Below are 20,412 nucleotides of genomic sequence, written 5' to 3' on the forward strand. Positions count from 1 at the left end.
CAAAAACATTTTTCTTCTAAGATGTTCTACATCTCCTAAATTGTAAAAAAAATAAATAAATAAAAAATGTCCCTTTCTACTTGTATTGTCTTGCCTTAAAATCTATGTGGATGCGGCACATGGATTTTTAAAAAGCGTGAGTAACTGTTGTACTGTGGTGTACTCTTTCTGTCGGGAGATGTTTATTCATTTAGCATTTATGGAAAGAGTCTCGTAAAGCTGTAGCTAGGTTTTTCGACCGACCCAGACATGTGCTTCGTGGTTTCTCTGTAACACGATAAGCTGCATTTTTGTTGTCTTGTCACCTTCAAGAGAGAGAAAAGAGAAGCTGTTGCAGGAACGACTGTTTATAGCTGCTCTAACGTAAGTGAGAAGAGGAACTTGTTTCGAGGAGGTTTCACAACATTAAACGTAACTATAAAAGGATCAAAAATTACGATGTGTCATAAAAAGTATGATATATGACCATTTTAATTCCTCTCTGCCTCATGTGATCGTTATCTGTGGCTCTATCTCTGCGCACCATCATGCTCTCTCTGCGCAGCATCATTTCCCTCTTCAGCTCACTGACGTGTAAAAGTTTTCGGGTTGTTTAATGAGCTGTGTGTTGCGGTTGTTTAAAGGTGTCGATACAATTTCACTCTTACCTTCTGAGTTCACATACACACTTACACACACATACACTCACACACTTTTACAAATACACACATACATAAACACAGATTTTCCACTGGACCCCACAGTGTTGGTTTTGTAACTTGAGCTCTTCCAAGCTATTTGGAGACACGAGGTCTCTCCTCGAGTTGACATCTGTTACAATGTGTGTGTGTGTGTGTGTGTGCACGTGCATGTGTTTGCACATGTGGACAAACAGGTGTTCAGAAGCCCAGAGAGACGTTGTCCTTCTCCTTAACACAAAAACTGACCTCCGTGACAAAGACTCTGGAAGAGTTAGGCTCATTAGATGTTACATTAGATGGTATGAAAGTTTATAATGTGTTATAACCCAGTGCTGCTGATTTATTTTCTACAGAAGCACAGCTTAGACAGTAGTGCTGGATGCAGACTTTATAACTTGCTTGTTTTAATACGTTATCGTTTCTATAGTAACAGCTTACACAGGGACTTGAACGGGTTAAAAATCGTACGTAAATGTTGATACGATTTTGTGAATTTTACGTGGGAGGTTTTTCAGAACGCACGAAGGGCTGGTGAGGGAATCACTTCTTGTAGCTGCTGTAATATAAGTGATAACAGGAACTAACTTGTTTCACGGATGTTCCACAGCATTAAATGTAACTATAATATATAATATATATAATTCATGAACGTTTAATGAATACAGAATTGTAATTGAATTGTTGAGTGTGCTGAGGTTTATGCTGTTATTGGGAAATAACCAACTTTTTGATTGGTAATAGTAACACTGCTTTTCATCTGGGCCAGTTGTCGATCAATTCCTTATAACAGCATGCGCCCGGGCCGCATTTACACCACATGGCTCGAGTGACCCAAGTCCGATTTTTCCCTCCCACGCGGCACAGATCGGATATGACCCGTGAACGTGTAAGCACGAAAAAAGCACACAGATTCCGATATTCTCAGATCTGTTTCAAGCCTCATTCATATATGGAAATAAATCTGATATGAATCGGATACGTGCATCTGCGTCTGCCGTGTAAGCGGACAGATTGGATATTCCCCTGTCAGTGCGAGTCGTACGTCAGTGAAAAAGCGACGATGGCGAATGACGTCGGGTGGACACCAAGCGTGAAAACGCAACTCAACAAGGGCCCTCTTCTTTTTTTTCTCCGTGTTAAGAGGCTTGTATTATATTTTCGTCTGCATCCATTGCAAATTGCGCCGTTTTTCGACCTATATATATACATAAAGCGTATAGTGTACATGCAGAGATCGGATATGGGTGACTTGTAAGGGTATGGGTGACTTGTTAGGGTATGGGTGACTTGTTAGGGTATGGGTGACTTGTAAGGGTATGGGTCACTTGTAAGGATATGGGTGACTTGTAAGGGTATGGGTGACTTGTAAGGGTATGGGTGACTTGTATGGGTGACTTGTAAGGGTATGGGTCACTTGTTAGGATATGGGTGACTTGTAAGGGTATGGGTGACTTGTTAGGGTATGGGTCACTTGTAAGGGTATGGGTCACTTGTAAGGGTATGGGTGACTTGTAAGGATATGGGTGACTTGTAAGGGTATGGGTGACTTGTAAGGGTATGGGTGACTTGTATGGGTGACTTGTAAGGGTATGGGTCACTTGTTAGGATATGGGTGACTTGTAAGGGTATGGGTGACTTGTAAGGGTATGGGTCACTTGTAAGGGTATGGGTGACTAGTAAGGATATGGGTGACTTGTAAGGGTATGGGTGACTTGTAAGGGTATGGGTGACTTGTAAGGGTATGGGTGACTTGTAAGGGTATGGGTCACTTGTAAGGGTATGGGTGACTTGTAAGGATATGGGTGACTTGTAAGGGTATGGGTGACTTGTAAGGGTATGGGTGACTTGTATGGGTGACTTGTAAGGGTATGGGTGACTTGTAAGGGTATGGGTCACTTGTTAGGATATGGGTGACTTGTAAGGGTATGGGTGACTTGTAAGGGTATGGGTCACTTGTAAGGGTATGGGTGACTAGTAAGGATATGGGTGACTTGTAAGGGTATGGGTGACTTGTAAGGGTATGGGTGACTTGTAAGGGTATGGGTGACTTGTAAGGGTATGGGTCACTTGTAAGGGTATGGGTCACTTGTAAGGGTATGGGTGACGTAAGGATATGGGTGACTTGTATGGGTGACTTGTAAGGGTATGGGTGACTTGTAAGGGTATGGGTCACTTGTAAGGGTATGGGTGACTTGTAAGGGTATGGGTGACTTGTAAGGATATGGGTGACTTGTATGGGTGACTTGTAAGGGTATGGGTGACTTGTAAGGGTATGGGTGACTTGTAAGGGTATGGGTCACTTGTAAGGGTATGGGTCATTTGTAAGGGTATGGGTGACTTGTAAGGGTATGGGTCACTTGTAAGGGTATGGGTCATTTGTAAGGGTATGGGTGACTTGTAAGGGTATGGGTCACTTGTAAGGGTATGGGTCACTTGTAAGGGTATGGGTCACTTGTAAGGGTATGGGTGACTAGTAAGGATATGGGTGACTTGTAAGGGTATGGGTGACTTGTAAGGGTATGGGTGACTTGTAAGGATATGGGTGACTTGTAAGGGTATGGGTGACTTGTAAGGGTATGGGTGACTTGTAAGGGTATGGGTGACTTGTAAGGATATGGGTGACTTGTAAGGGTATGGGTGACTTGTAAGGATATGGGTCACTTGTAAGGATATGGGTCACTTGTAAGGATATAGGTGACTTGATGATGTAAGCGGGTCGTCAAAAAAATAATCAGATATAGTCAACAAATCAGACTCTGGCATCAGAACCTGTGGTGTAAATGCAGCCTGAGTGTTTCATTACTTGCTTCTTCAGTCATAGATGAGAAACTGAAGCGATTATTTCAAAATCCTCTTGCTGGATATTATTCACAAATCTTTCATTATTAAAATGCGAACTAAAGCTGGCAAACCTTCAGGCGAGTTTTCTAGAGCGCTCGTGTGTGGGAATCGTACCATGTTAAGCCCACAGGAAGTGTTTATGACAGACTACTCTTTGCTCTGATTTTCACACAGCACGCGGTTTTGAAAAACCACAAAAGATTACGATCAAACTGTCTTCCGGTGTTGTTTTTCTGAGCTGGCTTGTTAATCAGAACTTTATATTTGGCCAACGTATCATATCAGGATATCTGAAGACATTTCTACGATCCACGATACGCACCATGATATACTGTGTATGCATGTTTGCTAACAAAGTACCAGCTCAACTGTAGTGTCGCTTGTACGACTAAAACCTTTTTTCCTGAGACTTTTCATGATGTCTAGGAAAATCATTTCTACTGAAAAGCAGGTGAGGATTTTACGGTTTTGAATAAAACGACAGAAATACATCGAGATACTCGTATTGAGATACTAAAAAATGTAGCGTGACAATATTTATCACCGGGTTATCTCGTCATATCGCCCAGCCCTAGCTGTGATTACCGTATACCCTGTGATACATTTCAACACACGTTTCAAGTCTTTACATTTCAATAGATTACTGTTTTATTGCAAAATAGTTTCCATTTGTTGCATCTTGTGATTACTGTGATTCACTGAAACGCTGACAATCTTGCGCGTATGAGAATGTTCCGGACGACTAGATTACTCAATAGAACATTTAGCAATCGGTCATAAAGAGTTCATACGCATATTTTAGCTTCCGGAGGTATTTAAGCGTTGCGATAACGATGAACTAATGTTCAGCTTTACTGTAAGGGCTCGTCAGGAAAAACGGCAAGATGGATGATCCGAAGAAGAAAAAGTCTTGCTTTATCTGTGTTCGGAAGCGCATGGCAAGGAAGACTAGGATATTGATAATTGATAATGTTAATGAGTCTTTATTGGGCATGTACAGTATACACTACAGCAAAAGCCGCATCAAAATCAAGAATTTTTGGCTGCAACAATCATAAGAAACTCCAGTTCCGTTTTACCTCACATATATGTATATACGTAGTGATTTTATTCCTTTTCTAACCAGCAGAGGTAAGGAGAACGTTTAAGTTAAAAGTTTAATTGCTAGCTAGTTTGCTAGCTAAGACTGCGTTCCTCAGTCACCCTGTCATGCTTTGACCAAGTCGTTTTACGTGCTGTAGTGAAAGTGGCGTACTTCGATCCAGTCCGTAAACAGTATAAACACCAGCTGACAGTCTATCCCTGACTCACACACAGACGTGCCGTGGAGAAAGTCGCAGCGTTTGAATTAAACTCACCGAATGAGTCAGCGATTATTTCCCCACCGACGTCAGCGCGATCAGAGATCGGGCGAGTCGAAAATGAGACGCGAAGGCTTGCGCTCATTAAACGCCGTGACTAATCCTGACCTCAGGAGAAGAGACTGACGTATAGATGCTGCTGATAATCAGACTGATTACGCGGTTTCCTTTGCAGTCTTTGATAAACCGAGTGGCCGTATTTCTTACGAATTCACAAAGTAGTAGCTGATGTCGATTTCAGTGAAACTGGAACGAAATCTTTGGAGGTAATCTGACTTTAAAACGCTTAAGTCTTTCTTCTGGATGCGATACATGCCAATTAGAACTATGTATGGTTGCGATGTGAAGATTTGACCGTGTGAAAGGTTTCCCAGGCAGCCATACGCATGCGGTCAGAAGCCCGAAGACGAGTCTCCACTAAGCCGCAGTACTGAACACAGAAGAAGCTCGTACTTTCAGCGACAGTGATGGTTGAGTGGAGCTGGACCTCAAACGATCCTGCAGATGGAAGCTAATTGTATGTTAAGGATGTAGGTTTATGACTGTAATTGGGATGAAGTGATTGCAGCTATTAGCTTTGCTCAGTGGAGATTGTAGGTCTCGATGAGACCTCAGGACAGCTCAGGACTTCCTGTTCTTCCAAAGTATCCAAAATCCACTTTCTGGAAAATTCATTAGTGTGTTTTTGCAGCCGGTCAATGTGTGGGTGTGTGTACGTGTGTGTGTGTGTGTGTGTGTGTGATGATCAGTTTCATAAGAATTTGCGTGACTCATTTCATATACAGTGTTATGATTAGTTAGGCGTATGGTAAGGGGGCGGAGTTAGCGGTTGAATTCATTTCCAGCAAAAGTAAATATCTGATTCTATGCCCTTACCGCTGCACTATGGCAAACATTTTCTGTTATAGTTTCTGTTACAATTTCACCGATTTTTCCTTGTTAAGTCTTAAAAAAAAATGTTTTATTAAAAACCTCTCTAAGAAATACTGCAAATTGACGATCTCCTACAATCTCCAGTAAGCACCAGTAATATTGTGATTGTAAAGGGTTTGTTAGGAATATTCAGGGTACGAGGAAAACCTGTGAAAATTACACAGCTGGTCCATAAAAACTAATAAGAAAAGAATACAAAATGAAGGGAAAATATAGGTATAATAAAGATGAATATAAAGATGTAAAACGTTTGGATCTATATATTTTAGGATGATTTGAATAGTGTATAAACAGATAACTATGTTTATACATATACAGTCCAGTGTGGGACTGAAACACCGGCATGTATACAGTGTAGTTATTTGTATTTTATGATAGCCACTTCATTGTCACGCCTGTTTCACCTGTTTCTCCAGTCTTCACTAAGCTGAAAAACTCAATCTTATAATAAAAACTAAAATCACTCAGACATTTTGCAATCAGCCTCTGGTTTTTTTTTTACTGGTGTATTATTGTTCTTTTTTTTGTGTTTATATTTTTTTGTCTTTATAAATCTTTATTCTGTTTATCTCATTTTTTAAAATGTTTACCAAAAACTTTAAAAAGTTACCCCCAAAAAATAACCAAAAATTATTTTAAAAATCCCCATACATTTACAGGACATTAAGGATGCATGAGTGTAGGACTCCCCTGGGTTGGGTGAGGAACGAGGAACGGAGGCAGGCTTGGGGTAACGCAGAAAGGCTCTTTATTCTCTTTCCTTTTTTTACTTTCGCTTTTCAGCAAACTTATTTTATTTCTAAAGACACGCGTGCACACAAACATACACACACTCACACACACACATAGACACACACACAGCTCTGTGCTGCTCAGCTCTCTCTCCCTCTCTCTCTCTCTCTATCTTGCTCTCTCTTTCGCTCTCTCTCGCTCTCTTTCTGTCTTCCACTCTCTCTATCTTGCACGCTCTCTCTTTCGCTCTCGCTCTCTCTCTTTCTCTCTCTCTCTCTCTCTCTCTCTCTCTGGTTTGTTAAGGGCTCCTGAAGGCAGAAAAGGACACACATAGGTAAATTTGGGTTAATAAAATATTAATTTTGCCACTTTTTTTTTCAGTATCTAATCACTTTTCAGTATTGTGGGTATGAGACATGAGGACTAAGAAACAAATATTGGACACAAAATGAATTTACATTAATTAATCTCTTAAAGTGGCAGCTTAATACGCAGTTATTCCTCATAAAGCACAGTATTCAGCAGCGAATATAAAGGATTCAGTAGTTATGAGAGTGAGGAATGTAAGTCTGGACCCTCTGAGTGGAGTTTAGAGGTTTTAACATTTCATTTGCAGCAATTCCTGGTCTAGACAGTATCAGTACAGGACAGTTCAGTATAGTTCCAGCACTTATATCTGTCCTGTCATTCTTGTAATTGTTTCGGTATTGTAACTCCATTTCTCCTCAAAGCTCTGTATCCAGACAGTGTTATTTACAGCCTCGCGTGTGACGTGGTTAGAGGTTTAGCTTCGGATATTGTTGTCTGGATGTAGTGAAAGTGACTTTATTCATCCGCCCGTCTGACTCCACGGGGAATTTCCGCTGCCTCTGAAACAAAGCTGACCTGAACAGAGGAGGAGATGAAACAGCGGCATGTTCCTCGAACGGCTGCGGAAAAGAGATTTTCCTCGACTGAACGCTGTTCCACACGTACCCCTGCTCTATCCCTCTCTCTTCTCCTAGCTCTCTCCTCTGTAACAAACTCGATTCATTCATGTCTGTTTATTTTCAAAAGTCTTTGAGTCTTATAAAGTTTTTTTTTTTTTTCCTGTGTATATCCAGGAAGAATGTGTCACTGAAGACATAAGCAAAATAATCCAGGCAGGGGAAGTGACAACACATAACCTTTAACACAAGGCAAACACTCGACAATAACGTGACATGATAACCCTGATATTGAACGCTAAATCCATAAAGTTGAGTTTATGTTTAGCTGGACAGCTAAAAAAAAAAAAAAACGAGCACTGTGAATTTATGTGCTGCAGTGCAATCATGAAGCTGCGATACTGAACTTTTGACTCTCTATCGCCATCTCTGTTTGAAACATAAAATTGCAAGTTACTCGCGGAGTTATATTTTTTACGTGGGTTGTGTTTCAGGACTGTTCCTTCGCGCGGACGAATCTGATAGGTCGAGGTATTTGTACGGGTTTGTATATTAGGTCCGATAATTTACAGTGGAGGTGAGAAAAACAGATAGTTTTCTTAGAGTAGAGGTGAAATGCTCTCTCTCTCATAGCTAGCAGAAAATAAGTGCCACATTGACTATAGCTGAACAAACAAACAAACAAACAACATAGGAAAACTGATACCTAGCTGAAGCAAGCGGACGTGAGGCGACTGTGTATTGTGCTAGCTCAGTTTATTCACTGTTTCCCTTCAAGTTCCTGATTCTAGAAACATTGTCTAGCATTTGTACTGGCGAATAAATAGGGCTAGTTCCTAAAATTAGATCCTCAATAAAAGTGTAATGCGCACCTATTATGGTTTTGAAACGTACCTAATTTAGTTTTAAAGGTCTCATACAATAGATTTACATGCATCCAAGGTCAAAAAACACTTTAAATTGCAGCGTTACCTTTTTTTCCCCCAGTGTCACAAACGGCTCGTTAAATGATTCATTCTAAATGATTCGCTATAAACTCCACCTTTCAGGGAGCATACTCTGCTCTGATTGGTCAGATGACCCAGTCTGTTGTGATTGGTCTACCGATCAGCCGAGCAGCCGATGAAGACCAGAGGCGGGGCTTTTTGTTACAAACCTATGTAGGTTAGTACAGGAAGTAAAATCTGGAATTACTAACGACTCGATTCAGCTGTTCAGAATCGATTCCTTCTTTTGGGAGTCAATAACTCAGTTTGTCGTGCGCTTTGATTTTTTAAACTTTGCAAATTTTTTACATTCACAAACAGTGACATATATAACACACTGCATGAAAGGTAATATTTGAAAATACACAATAGGTGCACTTTAAACAAATGTACCAACTGGAAAGTCTTCTTTCTGTGAAAGTAAGAAGTAGAGGTCTTCTTTCTCTGATTGTTGGATGAGTGAAGTGAAAAAAATCACTGAGAGACTGAAACTTATTGACCACCGGGCAAGTGTAAATGAACCGATGGTTTGGATACATGGGCCCCGTTTACACTAGTGCGTTTTCGTTTTAAAACACATAACTATGCTATGTTTACACCTGTCGTCTACACTGCTCCGGCGTTTTCCACCCTCGAATAACGGAGACTTTCGTTTCAGTGTAAACAGACCAAAACGAAGACTTTTGAAAATGAACACGTGGCTCCACCCACATTCAGTCCCCTGTTTGGGTCTTCTGGATCATGGCGCATCCTTCACTGATTCGTCAAGCCCCTAACACATGACCGTTACGCTACCTTGATCGTATACGCAACGACACGGAGACTGAACCGCAAGCTTTGCTGGCTTCCTCGTCATTCTTAGAAACCATTGTGCAGTTCAATTCTGTATTTTATAAAACTGCAGCTGCTACATGCGCAAGGGGCGAGCTACGATTAGAGCGATCGCCAACAAATCTCATTTCAAGCGGCGTAAGCCCTACACGTACACGCACGGTTTGGACTAGCAACCAACTTCCTGTTTACACTTGTACGCACGTGCCCATTGTGCACGAATAGTCATGTGACGTGCGTATTCGGTCGTGTCGTGTGGACGGAGATCGTTTCTGAAACGCAGCGGAAACGCCAGTGTGGACGAGGATCGTTTTCATTTTAAAAAGCCGTCTTATAACCAAAACGCACCAGTGTAAACACGGCCCCAGTCTGCTTGTTCTGGGCATGTGGGCTGGCAGTTTGTTCATTTCAGTATGGCACTGCTGCTGTGAATGACTATAAATAACATTTGACATTTTTTAACACTTTCCATTGTCTAGTTTGTCCTACTTTTCGTGCCCACCACTTCCTGCTAACTCGTACAAACCTGTGGCTTTACAGGTACATGAGAGAATTCATTTAATCACAGAACAGAAAAAAAGACTCACATTTCTAAAGATATTAATGATTTGATCTAGATTTTTGTGTGTGTTGGTCTGAGAAAACCAGTTGGATATCAACATGTTGATTGTTTTTGGCGAACAAATTGTTTTTATTCTCTGCCTTTTTCTCAGAGTTTGACACCTCCGCTTCATGAAACCATAAATATATTTCCCCAAATCAATGTAGAAATGTTTTTTTTTTTTTTTGTAATTAAAAGTCAAAAACTGTCTCGTTGTTCTGCAGAGATCTGGTTAGACAGATAAGAAAGTAGTGTAACATGTAAACGTGTCTGTTTGCTGTGAACGAAGATGGATAGACATAGTTTGCATGATCAAATTCATTTATTTATTTTTTGCATTTGATTTATTAGGTCTTAAATGCAATGCAGATGAATTCAGTGTAGACTTATATTATAGCAGTTGTTTTTAGACATTCAGTGTGTTCAGTGGAGTCCGAATTAAATCTGTCAGAACGTTTATAAGTAAACTAAAAAACACACACACGTTGCATTAGAGCAGTGTTTCTTAATCCCGGTCCATGCTTCTAACTCACACAATCGAACCTTTATTTGTGTATTTATTCGGTGTGTTCATTAGCTGATGGCTTGGAGAACCGGAAGGGAAAACACCAAAAGCAGGATTGAGAAACATTTCATTACAGTGTAGCAAATCCATATTCCACTTTTCCCCAGTGTGATTAACACCAGATCAATCCAGCAGCAGGCATGGCAGCGGGATGATTTATTTCCTCCAGTTCCACTTACTGTGTGCAGAATGAATGCAAATCTGCACTTAAACCACTCATCGAGTGTGCTGCTGGATTACACACTCAGACAAACATATTTATTCATTCACATTCACAGGCGGACTGGATTCTGACTGGAAGCAGAGATGCGCAGTTGATAGTTAAGGGTCTTGTTTAGGGGACTTGAAAATGACAAGCTGGATTAAACAGATTGGGTATTTTAAGTCATTTAAATCCATCCATCCACCCGTCCATCCATCCGTCCATCCACCCATCTGTCTGTCTACCCATCCACCCACCCATCCACCCACCCACCCATCCAGCCATCCAGCCATCCATCCACCCACCCATCCATCCAGCCATCCACCCACCCAGCCATCCATCCACCCGTCCATCCATCCGTCCGTCCGTCCATCCACCCATCAGTCTGTCTAGCCATCCACCCACCCATCCAGCCATCCACCCACCAACCCATCCATCCACCCATCCATCCACCCACCCACCCATCCATCCATCCACCCACCCATCCATCTTCCATACCGCTTATCCTACACTGGGTCACGGGGAGCCTGGAGCCTATCCCAGAGAACTCAGGGCACAAGGTGGGGGACACCCTGGATGGGGTGCCAACCCTTCGCAGGGCACAATCACACACACATTCACATACTACGGGCAGTGTGGGAATGCCAATCAGACTCCAGCGCATGTCTTTGGACTAGGGCAGGAAACCGAAGTACCCGGAGGAAATTACCCGGAGGAAGTACCCGGAGGAAAGTACCCGGGATTCAGACCCCCAACCCCAGAGGTGCAGGGCCGGAATAACTGCAGAAGAACAGTTTCTCCAAGTTCTCTTTATAAAACCGCACAACTATATTCCTGCGAATATGAATGCAGTTGTATTACAGTTCTATTTACTTTTTCAAAATATTTAGAATTTGTACATTTATTTTATATTAGCATTTTATACATTTTCCGTGTGGTAGCAGTATTATGTTTTCAGCTCGTCCGTCCAGCCGAGATTGTCTTTAGCACCCCTGGAGCAGAGAGGGGTAAGGGCCTTACTTAAGAGCCCATCAGTGGGGGCTCGGTAGTGCTGGGGCTTGAACCCCTGATCTTCTGAGCAGTAACCCAGAGCCTTAACCCCCACACCACCACATATTTGTGAATGTTTTTTTTAATTTATTTCTGAAACACCATATATTTATTCATCTCATTAGATTTACTCGTGGACCTCCTTTTATTTGTGTGGCCTTCGTGTTATTCAGTTACAGGTTATGTTATGCAACCGAATTACATGCATAGTATTCCGTGTCATCTAAATTGTAACCTTGCCCCATTGCAATTCTAAAAATTCTAAAATCATTTAATATTCATGTTATACTTTTTCATTTTCTTGCGCGTTTGAAATCTCATTTGATCTTTAATCCAGGTATTTACAGAGGAAACCCCCGCAGTAGGCCTACACAGACCTGTTCAGTATTTACGTTTTTTTTTCTCTCCCAGTTACCACGGGCGGCTCTTTCAGATCAGCCGTTCGATCACTGTTTAAATATTATACGATGTTTGCTGAATCAACATGGTTGTCAAATCTCGGGGCCAGAGGTGCAGCTGTTTGGCTTTATACTCTCTGGATGATCCAGACTGATTTGTTTACACTGTCGGCCTTACAGTACGTTTGCTCATGCCGCCCGGTCGGGGTTTTCCCCATTCAGACGCTGGTGTGCTGTCTCACTTTTCTCCTGCTACTGGTTAAAGATATAAATGACTCCGTAATGAGCTACGGTTCGACTACATTTCTGTTTCCATTGATTTACTTTGCAGATGTTTTTTAATCAAATACAGATTTTGATTTGAATTGAATTGAATCCAAGCATCTAGCTGTTTGAGAGCACAACAACTACACAACTGTACAACTATAACAACTGTACGAGACAGTTCCTGATCTCAAGAACACAGTAAATGTATTGTATTTATTTTGACGACGAGGTATAATTTTGAGGTCATTTTTATTTAGTTTCAGGGTTTTTGATGGATCGATTTATTTATAGTCCTGTTTTGTTTGGAGTTGAGGCTTTGGAGTGAGATTTAAAAACGTGCGTTTTACAGTTACGACCCAGTTTTCACCTCCGTGCGTGTTAGCTTATTTGAATGCATTTGCGTTAACGTTTACAGCATTAGGCAGACGCTTTGTCGCTTCCATCGACACGATGAATAATGCTACCTTCTAATATTGAGTCTTCTACATGGCGATGGATCCAGAATATCACTGTGGTTAAATGATTTCTAACATCCTGGAACATGAAACAGAAACTCGGAGCAGTGTGCTCAGCAGTGAGTTGGTGGTAGTGTCAGCTGAGAGCAGTGAGATGCAGTTCACAAGCCAGGCCAGCTCAGCTAAAGCATGAATGTGGTGTGTGTGTGTGTGTGTGTGTGTGTGTGTGTGTGTGTGTGTGTGTGTGTGTGTGTGTGTGTGTGTGTGTGTGCTTTTTTTTTCTTTGCGGTTGTACGTGAATGTGTAAATTTGCAAATGTCCTCTTGTCTGTGTGTTAGTGCGAACGCATGTTTGATCATGTTTTTATATTAGTGATGGGCATTTTAAATAATTCTGTGGTCATAAAATAAATGGCCAGACGTGATCCGGGTTAGAAATGATTTACTTTACTTAAAAGCACTGATTTATCAACATAAATAAATACATAAATAAAGATTTGGGCTAAGTGGGAAAGAAACTAGGCAGCTGAATGAATTTGAATGAATTCCACTGCTAATGAATGGAAGATATATATATATATATATATATATATATATATATATATATATATATATATATATATATATATATTTTTTAATTCAGACAAATTAAACATTAGCAGTAAGACTACACTGTGCTTCTATTTTTTACTTACATTAACCTCAGATGCTGAAAACTGTGCTGGTTTCAGTTAGTCTGAATCCTGATTGGTTCCCTATACAATATGCTTCACTACATGGAGCATAGAATAATGCCATTGCAGAACCGACCGTATGTAGTGCGATACAGGCCCAGTGGAACACTATTTATAAATAAATATGACCTCACTGTAGTCTTTCGTACTGAGAGGTGGTCTGACAAAGATGAAAGTATTGGCACACTTTCCAGAATTGCTGCAATCCACCACACACTATGTGGGGGGGGGGGGGGGTTATGCTATTTTGTGTTAGGTTAAAGAAAGCAATTTGTGAATTTAGGGTTGTAATGACTAATCAATTAGGTTCCACATAACAAATAGTCGACTATTTCATGCCCATCACTACGATATACACGTCCTTATTCCTAAGTGTTCAGTTGTTGGTGTCTTGGATGCCTGGCAAACCCTCTCACTTTACTCTAACCTGTAGGCAGTGACAGCTGCTTGGGCCAGACATTTAAGAAGAGGAGCATTGAGAAGAAAAGCCTCAGGGACTTAACCAAAGACACACACACACACGCACAAGTAACACACCTCTTAACCTTGGATCCGTGCCATTCGGCTGCTGCCTTTACACCGTGTCTGTACACTGTGTACCCAGTGGTGAGGTAACTCTTGGAGGTTAAATGCCACACAAGGATTTAACCTACACTTAAGGACACCAGAAGTTCGATCTCGTCTTGCTGAACTCACCACCTTCCTGGAATCTGCGGCGTTTGCTGGAGTATGCAGTCCCAAGAGCGGAAGCTACCGTCTCTATGTTCGTAGTGGGATTCCTGAGCGAGTGTGAATGTCCTTAACTCAGTCACTGACGTTCAGGGAGGCCTGGGGTATTATTACATTGTCAGCCAGTGCTTATGCATGTTTTATCTGCGGTGAGGGGAAACAAGAGTCTTGCTGTGTCACCTGATACATCTGCGCCATTGCTCGAGCCCTGACAGCAAGCCTCCCGTGGCTCGCACGCACTATCCGTCCGTTCATCTATCTGTCAAGTCCTCCATCAAAAAAGGGACATTTGTGGGACAAATCAAAAGATTTACGGTGATACTTGACTCTTGATCGATCGGCACCGACAGAAGAGGTTACAGTGGAGGGATCATCTCAGACAGAGGAGAACTTTGGTAGGAGCTGTGCTGATAACATGGTGAGGACTTAATAGTGTTTAGCAGCAGCATCTGGATCTATATAACTCTCGCGTTCCTTTGTTGCCCAACCGGCTTATTAGCAGGTATTCCATCAGTATCAACTCTGACGTCAGCGCCACTGGTGGAGGCAGGCTCTTACGTTATTGAGCATGACAGACAGTCTGCGGCCACCATCTCTCCGGGTGCAGGTCCCACGGGACGATCCCACCTCGGCCTGGTCCAGCTCCTCCACACCCACCTTGAGGCGGCGCCGCTTGAAGATGCGGCGAACAAAGAAAGCACAACGCGAGTGCCTGGAGAACGGATCGCTGAGACATTCAGGCTCTCATTTAGCCCCCAAGGAGTATCTACAACTTCCTGCCATTGAGATCACACCATCCAGCGATGAGGACGCTCCATGGTCCAACTGCTCCACACCCAGCGCCTCACCACGACGCAGACGCTTTCTGTTACGCAAGTGGCTGAAGGTGCGAGAGAAGAAGGAGCCCGGCAACGAAAGCAGGTTGGTCTTTGAGTGACATCCTAGTGGACGTGCAAGCTCTACTTTTCATGTTTTGTTCTTTGAGTAAAGTGTATACTGGGGTCTTTTTTACCAGTACTTCCCTTCTGTTCAAATTATCCATCCCATCCATCCATCCATTTTCCATAACGCTTATCCAACACATCGTCTCGGGGAGCCTGGAGCCTATAAACTTTCATGCTTACAAACGTTCAGAAGGTATATACTACCATACTTCAGCTAACACGATTTTGACATTTAGTATGGTAGTATACAGTTCAGGGCATATCTTGGGAACATGTATCTGCATCATCATCATTTATTCAGAACATTTGTTTAGATCATATTGCAATTGCAAAATTCATCGCATGTATTATTGAACACATGTATCATCAACTTTTCCTCATTAACAGCTTCATCCAAGTGTAACACCTTTTGTAGTATTCCGATTCAGTTTTATTTTTTCACATTGTTAGTGAGCCCATTTAGGTTCTCGAGAGGAACTTCATAACAAACAAGTAGCAGGAAATACCAGTATAGTAATTTCAGGTAGTTAACTGTTTGAATCTGTTTGCTGAGAAAGCTGAATGCGTTAAGATGGCCATAGTAGGTAACGATGCTGCCTTGCAGCTACAGGGTCCCTTGCTCATTCCTCAGCCTGGGTTGCTGTCTATATGGGGGACATGTCCAGGCTCTTTGGTTTCCTACCAAAAACATAGTAGTTGGTGAATTTGCTATTATGAAATTGCCCACTCACTGTGAATGAGTGTGTGAACGTGCATTGGTGAACTGCAATGGATTGACATCCCAACCAGGATGTTTCTGAATGCCCACAACATGGAAGTGTTTCCTGGACAGGTTCCAGACCCTGACCAAGATATAGCGATTACTGTAAATGAATGTTGTGTGGTGAAAACAGACATCACACTTCAATTTTATTTATTTATTTATTGTTTTGCATAAACATAGCTTCATTTTCATTAAGACTCAAGATGAGCGGCAGATCGTTGATTGCAGTTGTCAATGTTGTTGTTGATGATGTGTCATTGTTATAACTGCTGGTACTACTGGTATCTTCTGCTGCTATCAAGATCAAGATCTGTTCGATGGAATTATCTTCTTTTTTTCTTCTCACCAAATTTGACAGACCTCTAGTGATTTTTTACGCCCCACATTACTGTGCTTATTACTGTATCTGCTTATGAGAATGGTAATCAGATTCATATTTCTGCTCCTGAACGCCCTTTTCCGGCTCCACGGCTAATGAAAGAATGTTTTGGATTTGATAAGAGCGAATGTAAATCATAACATGATTCAGCTAATCGGCTAAATGCTAAGCTTTATGGGCTGCGTTTGGTGAGATGTAAAAGGGTGAACATACATTTCCAACACAAATAATCAAGTTTGGGTTTAACTGCATTTATTTGGGCTCTATGAGGAAACGAATGATCCGACAATCAATGATCCTACCATCACGTGAGCAATTGGACTCTAATATGAGACTAGTTTAGCAGATGAACAGATCAGTTGAATGTTGAGGTTTGAATGTAGGAAAACACAAGTTGAATTTGAATGTAGATCTATTTTCTTGGAAACCCCATGGGAAAACTATACATATTCCTCAGTTTGATGAATGAATAAGACAGAGTCCTGTTTTTTTTTTGTTGTTGTTGTTGTTTTTTTACCATAATGTCAGAGTAGCTGAACACTCAAAGGAAACTGCGCTCTTCACACATGAGCTCAGAGATGCTAGTGTCGCTTTGATTGACAGGTGAGAGAGTAATGTTATCTATTTCACCCATGGAGTGGCATCAACTTTGCTCGTCCATGGATGGCCATGGCATCGTAGGGATATGAACTTCTGATCTAGGGTGAAGGTTTTTTTTTTTTTTTTTTTTTGGGACCTGAGAGTCCCAAAAAGCGTTCTGCAGGGGTAGCTCAAATGGAATTATCAAAGCCTCATTACTTTGCTTTTATCAGGAGTGCTCCTAGCGAACGAATCTCTGAGCTGGGAGCATTTTTGGTTTTTCACGTTGGGAGGTTCTATACAATTTGCAGGCTGTCCATCAAATGAAGAAGTAGAAACAAAATGGCGACCGACATTATGCGAGCAAGACGACATGATGCGACCTCAAATCAAATCTCCTCAAACACAGCGAAAATTCCTGCTCATTCCCACACTCTTTCTGTGTTTCTACCGGATCGTTTTTGTTTTGAATTTGCGAGCCTGCGTGGTCAGAAGCATGAAACAGGCCTTGGAGAGTTCAGTTAATGCGATACATGTAAACTGGATACATGTTTGTGTTACCTTTGCGCAAAGATCTCTCCAAAAGATCTAACTGAGAAACTGCTATGTATAGGTAACTATTGGCACGAACTAGTGGTACAATGGGTAGCATTATTGCTAAGAGTTCCACAGCCACTGGTTCAATCCTTGAGCTTGGGTTACTTTCTTTGAGGAGTTTGGGTTTCATCAGAATTCTGTGGTTTCCTCCCACCTTCCAAAAACATGCTAGTAGGTGGAATGGCAACCTTAAATTCCACCTAGGTGTGAATGCGTGTGTGAACGTCTAGGCTTATGATGCCCTGAAATAGATTGGTGTCCAATCAGGGTGTATTCCTGCCTTGCTTCTGGGATATGCTTTGGACCCACCACCATCCTGACCAGCAAATCATTAAAAAAAGTTGCAAAGTTAAGGTAAGGGTTAAGGTTAGCGTTCGCTATCTTATCTTTTATTATGACTTCATTGATATGAAATGAAACCAAATCCTCATTTGTTCAAATTTCTCAGCGTCTACGCTCTTAGAATGAAAGGCTAAATCTTTGACCCCAAAGGATTCAGTGAAGGATCCCTACACCTGAGCTTAGAGATGTAGAGATGTTCCAAGCAGAACAATTTTTGAAAGATAACTATGAAAAAACAACCTGTTTAGAGCAGATCTTATCTGTGTATTTTGGTAGAGAATGTGTAGATTTACGTTTTGTTTTTTTCACTCGGTACGTGCTTTTATTCACGGTTACTTCCAAAGTGACAGAGTAAAGTAGAATACAAGCCAAGCGTAGAGGTTTTGGAGGACATGACCTTGATGTGCTTCAAGACGATAACTGTCATGGTTTACCTAACTTTGTTACTGTCACTTCCTGTTTTGGTTTTGGTCTTTTGCTGCGTCCCAATCCGCCTATCTGAATAGTATCCGAGATTAGAATCACTGTGTCCCAAATCGTAGGATGTTGAAATGAGTATCCCAAAGATGGTCTGCTATTTCCAGTAGACGGAGGCGGAGCTTTGCGACGGTTTACTTCGCTGAATTGAACCTGCAAACGCGGCGGACGAGTGTAACGTCATTGATGCGTCTTAAGAACTTAAATATTAAGCACTAACCAAAGTTTATACGAAGAAATACCGAATGACGAAAAGCCGAAAAGCAACAAGGAGTTTGTTTAGTGTGCGTAACTAGGCAACGACGTTCTCTTCCTTTACGTGACGTGTTAGTACTGTATGTCCCAAATACTCTTTTGCTACACACTCAAAAGTATGCGATTGTTCTTCACAAAACGAAGTGTTCTTTTAGTGGCGAATTGGGATGCGGCACTAGTGTTTGCCATTAGATCTTAGTCACTTCCTGGTTTGCTCATAGCTCCTCCCTATCATCAGTAAGTTTCCATCAATCACTGTCCATAAGGATTGACTGAAATGACTTGATTGTAAAATAATTGAAAATAATGCACGTTCATTAGTATTTTATTCCTCTTATACCACGGCAATTTGCCTAAATGTTTTATTCGTTTAATAACACGTCATGCCTTTTATCTGTTTATAGCTGTTGATCAGTTTATTCGAACAATTATTAGTAATATTTAGCTGTTTCTGTTTTTTTCCCCATATTCAGTCTCGGCCAGATCTTTATTTTTTGGCAGGAACGCTCCAGAGCCCTTTACTCACACCGTCAACTCTTACATTTTGTTCCTGATGGTTAAAATTTAAATAATGTTCCGTGATCCTATTGAAGCGTGACGTTAGGTTACTCATGACTGCCGCTACAATAGAGCACATACACAAAGTCAGCAAAAAAAGTGTTCAGCCCCGAGCCCCGAGGAAGCATGTTCCAGCAACGTTATAACTGTTTTATAGCGTGAGAAACGTTTAACCAGGCTACACGTTAACTCCTGTCGGCATCTGTTTCAGAGCTCTGTCCCAGCGGCTCAGTGCTAATAAACATTTAGCCGTGATTACAGGTTAGTAACAGGGAATCTTGAATTAGAAACTCTACAGTAAGTCAGAAAAACTGTTCATTCTTCAGCTCCTCCGTTATGCTGTACGTGTATCTGGGTGTCACACACCACACCACGACAAGGGGTGTGTCTGGAGATGCAGTATTTATGAGGGAATAAAATATTTAAGATTTGAAATTGAGTTTAAAATATCAGCGTATTGTCCTGGAAAGTTTTTGCATCACTGCATACGCAAACTGGACGATACAGGATAATAGTTTCGGATTTCCCTTTCGCATCACCATAGCGACTAGCATCACGTGTTCACGTTTCATTTAAGGTCCTGTCTCCGCCCCCCCGTCTTGTCATCGGTGTGTTACCCGATGGTGTGCACCTGTTTCATATTAGTTCATGATTAGTTCGCCGATTTATACTCTATCGTATCTTATCATCCGATTCTTTGTTTCCATGTCTGTGTTGAGCCTGTCTACTCTTGTTTTGTCCTCATCTTACTATTTTTTTTTTTTTTTTTTTTACTGGAATAAATCTAACTCTGAGTTTACACACTTGTGTCCTGCCTTCATGAACCACATATATTATTTATTATTACACATTTATGCTATATACCATATCAGTTGCTGTTAGCCTGTTATTTATTGATGACATAAGGAATAAAACATGACAAGGTGTGCTGTTATAGGAAAATAATTAACGACAGGGCGGTGTGAAGCTGAGTCACTGTTAGCACCACAAAGTTGATTATTTTCCAATAGTAGCAAGTCCTGCAGTGTTTTCTTGAACTTATGCCACAGCAATTTGCCAACTGTTACATCTATTTAATTATTATTATTCTGTTGCTATAGAAACGAGAACATGTTCAGTCGAGTATGTTAATGCTGCTGTTAGAGAAAATGAATCAACACCTTCTGACCAATCAGATTCTGCATTAGAGAGAGGTATTATTAGTGAGGTGTTGTTAGTATTATATAGA

At 41.3% G+C, this 20,412-nt stretch overlaps 1 protein-coding gene across 3 annotated transcripts in view; it reads left to right on the forward strand.

The window, feature by feature from the left end:
- Nucleotides 1–20,412, forward strand: part of gramd1bb (GRAM domain containing 1Bb) — a 106,207-nt gene that overhangs the window by 4,660 nt on the left and 81,135 nt on the right. The window contains exon 1 of one of the 3 annotated variants that reach the window (XM_053678143.1): nucleotides 13,825–15,211. The exons of the other annotated variants lie outside the window; for them this stretch is intronic. Within the exon in view, the coding sequence (XP_053534118.1) occupies nucleotides 14,859–15,211 (353 nt within the window). The 5' untranslated portion in view covers nucleotides 13,825–14,858. Of the gene's footprint in view, nucleotides 1–13,824; nucleotides 15,212–20,412 lie in introns of those variants that run through there. 3 annotated transcript variants of the gene reach the window in all.

This window comes from Ictalurus punctatus, chromosome 4 (genome assembly GCF_001660625.3).
Source record: "Ictalurus punctatus breed USDA103 chromosome 4, Coco_2.0, whole genome shotgun sequence".
NCBI lineage: Eukaryota > Metazoa > Chordata > Actinopteri > Siluriformes > Ictaluridae > Ictalurus > Ictalurus punctatus.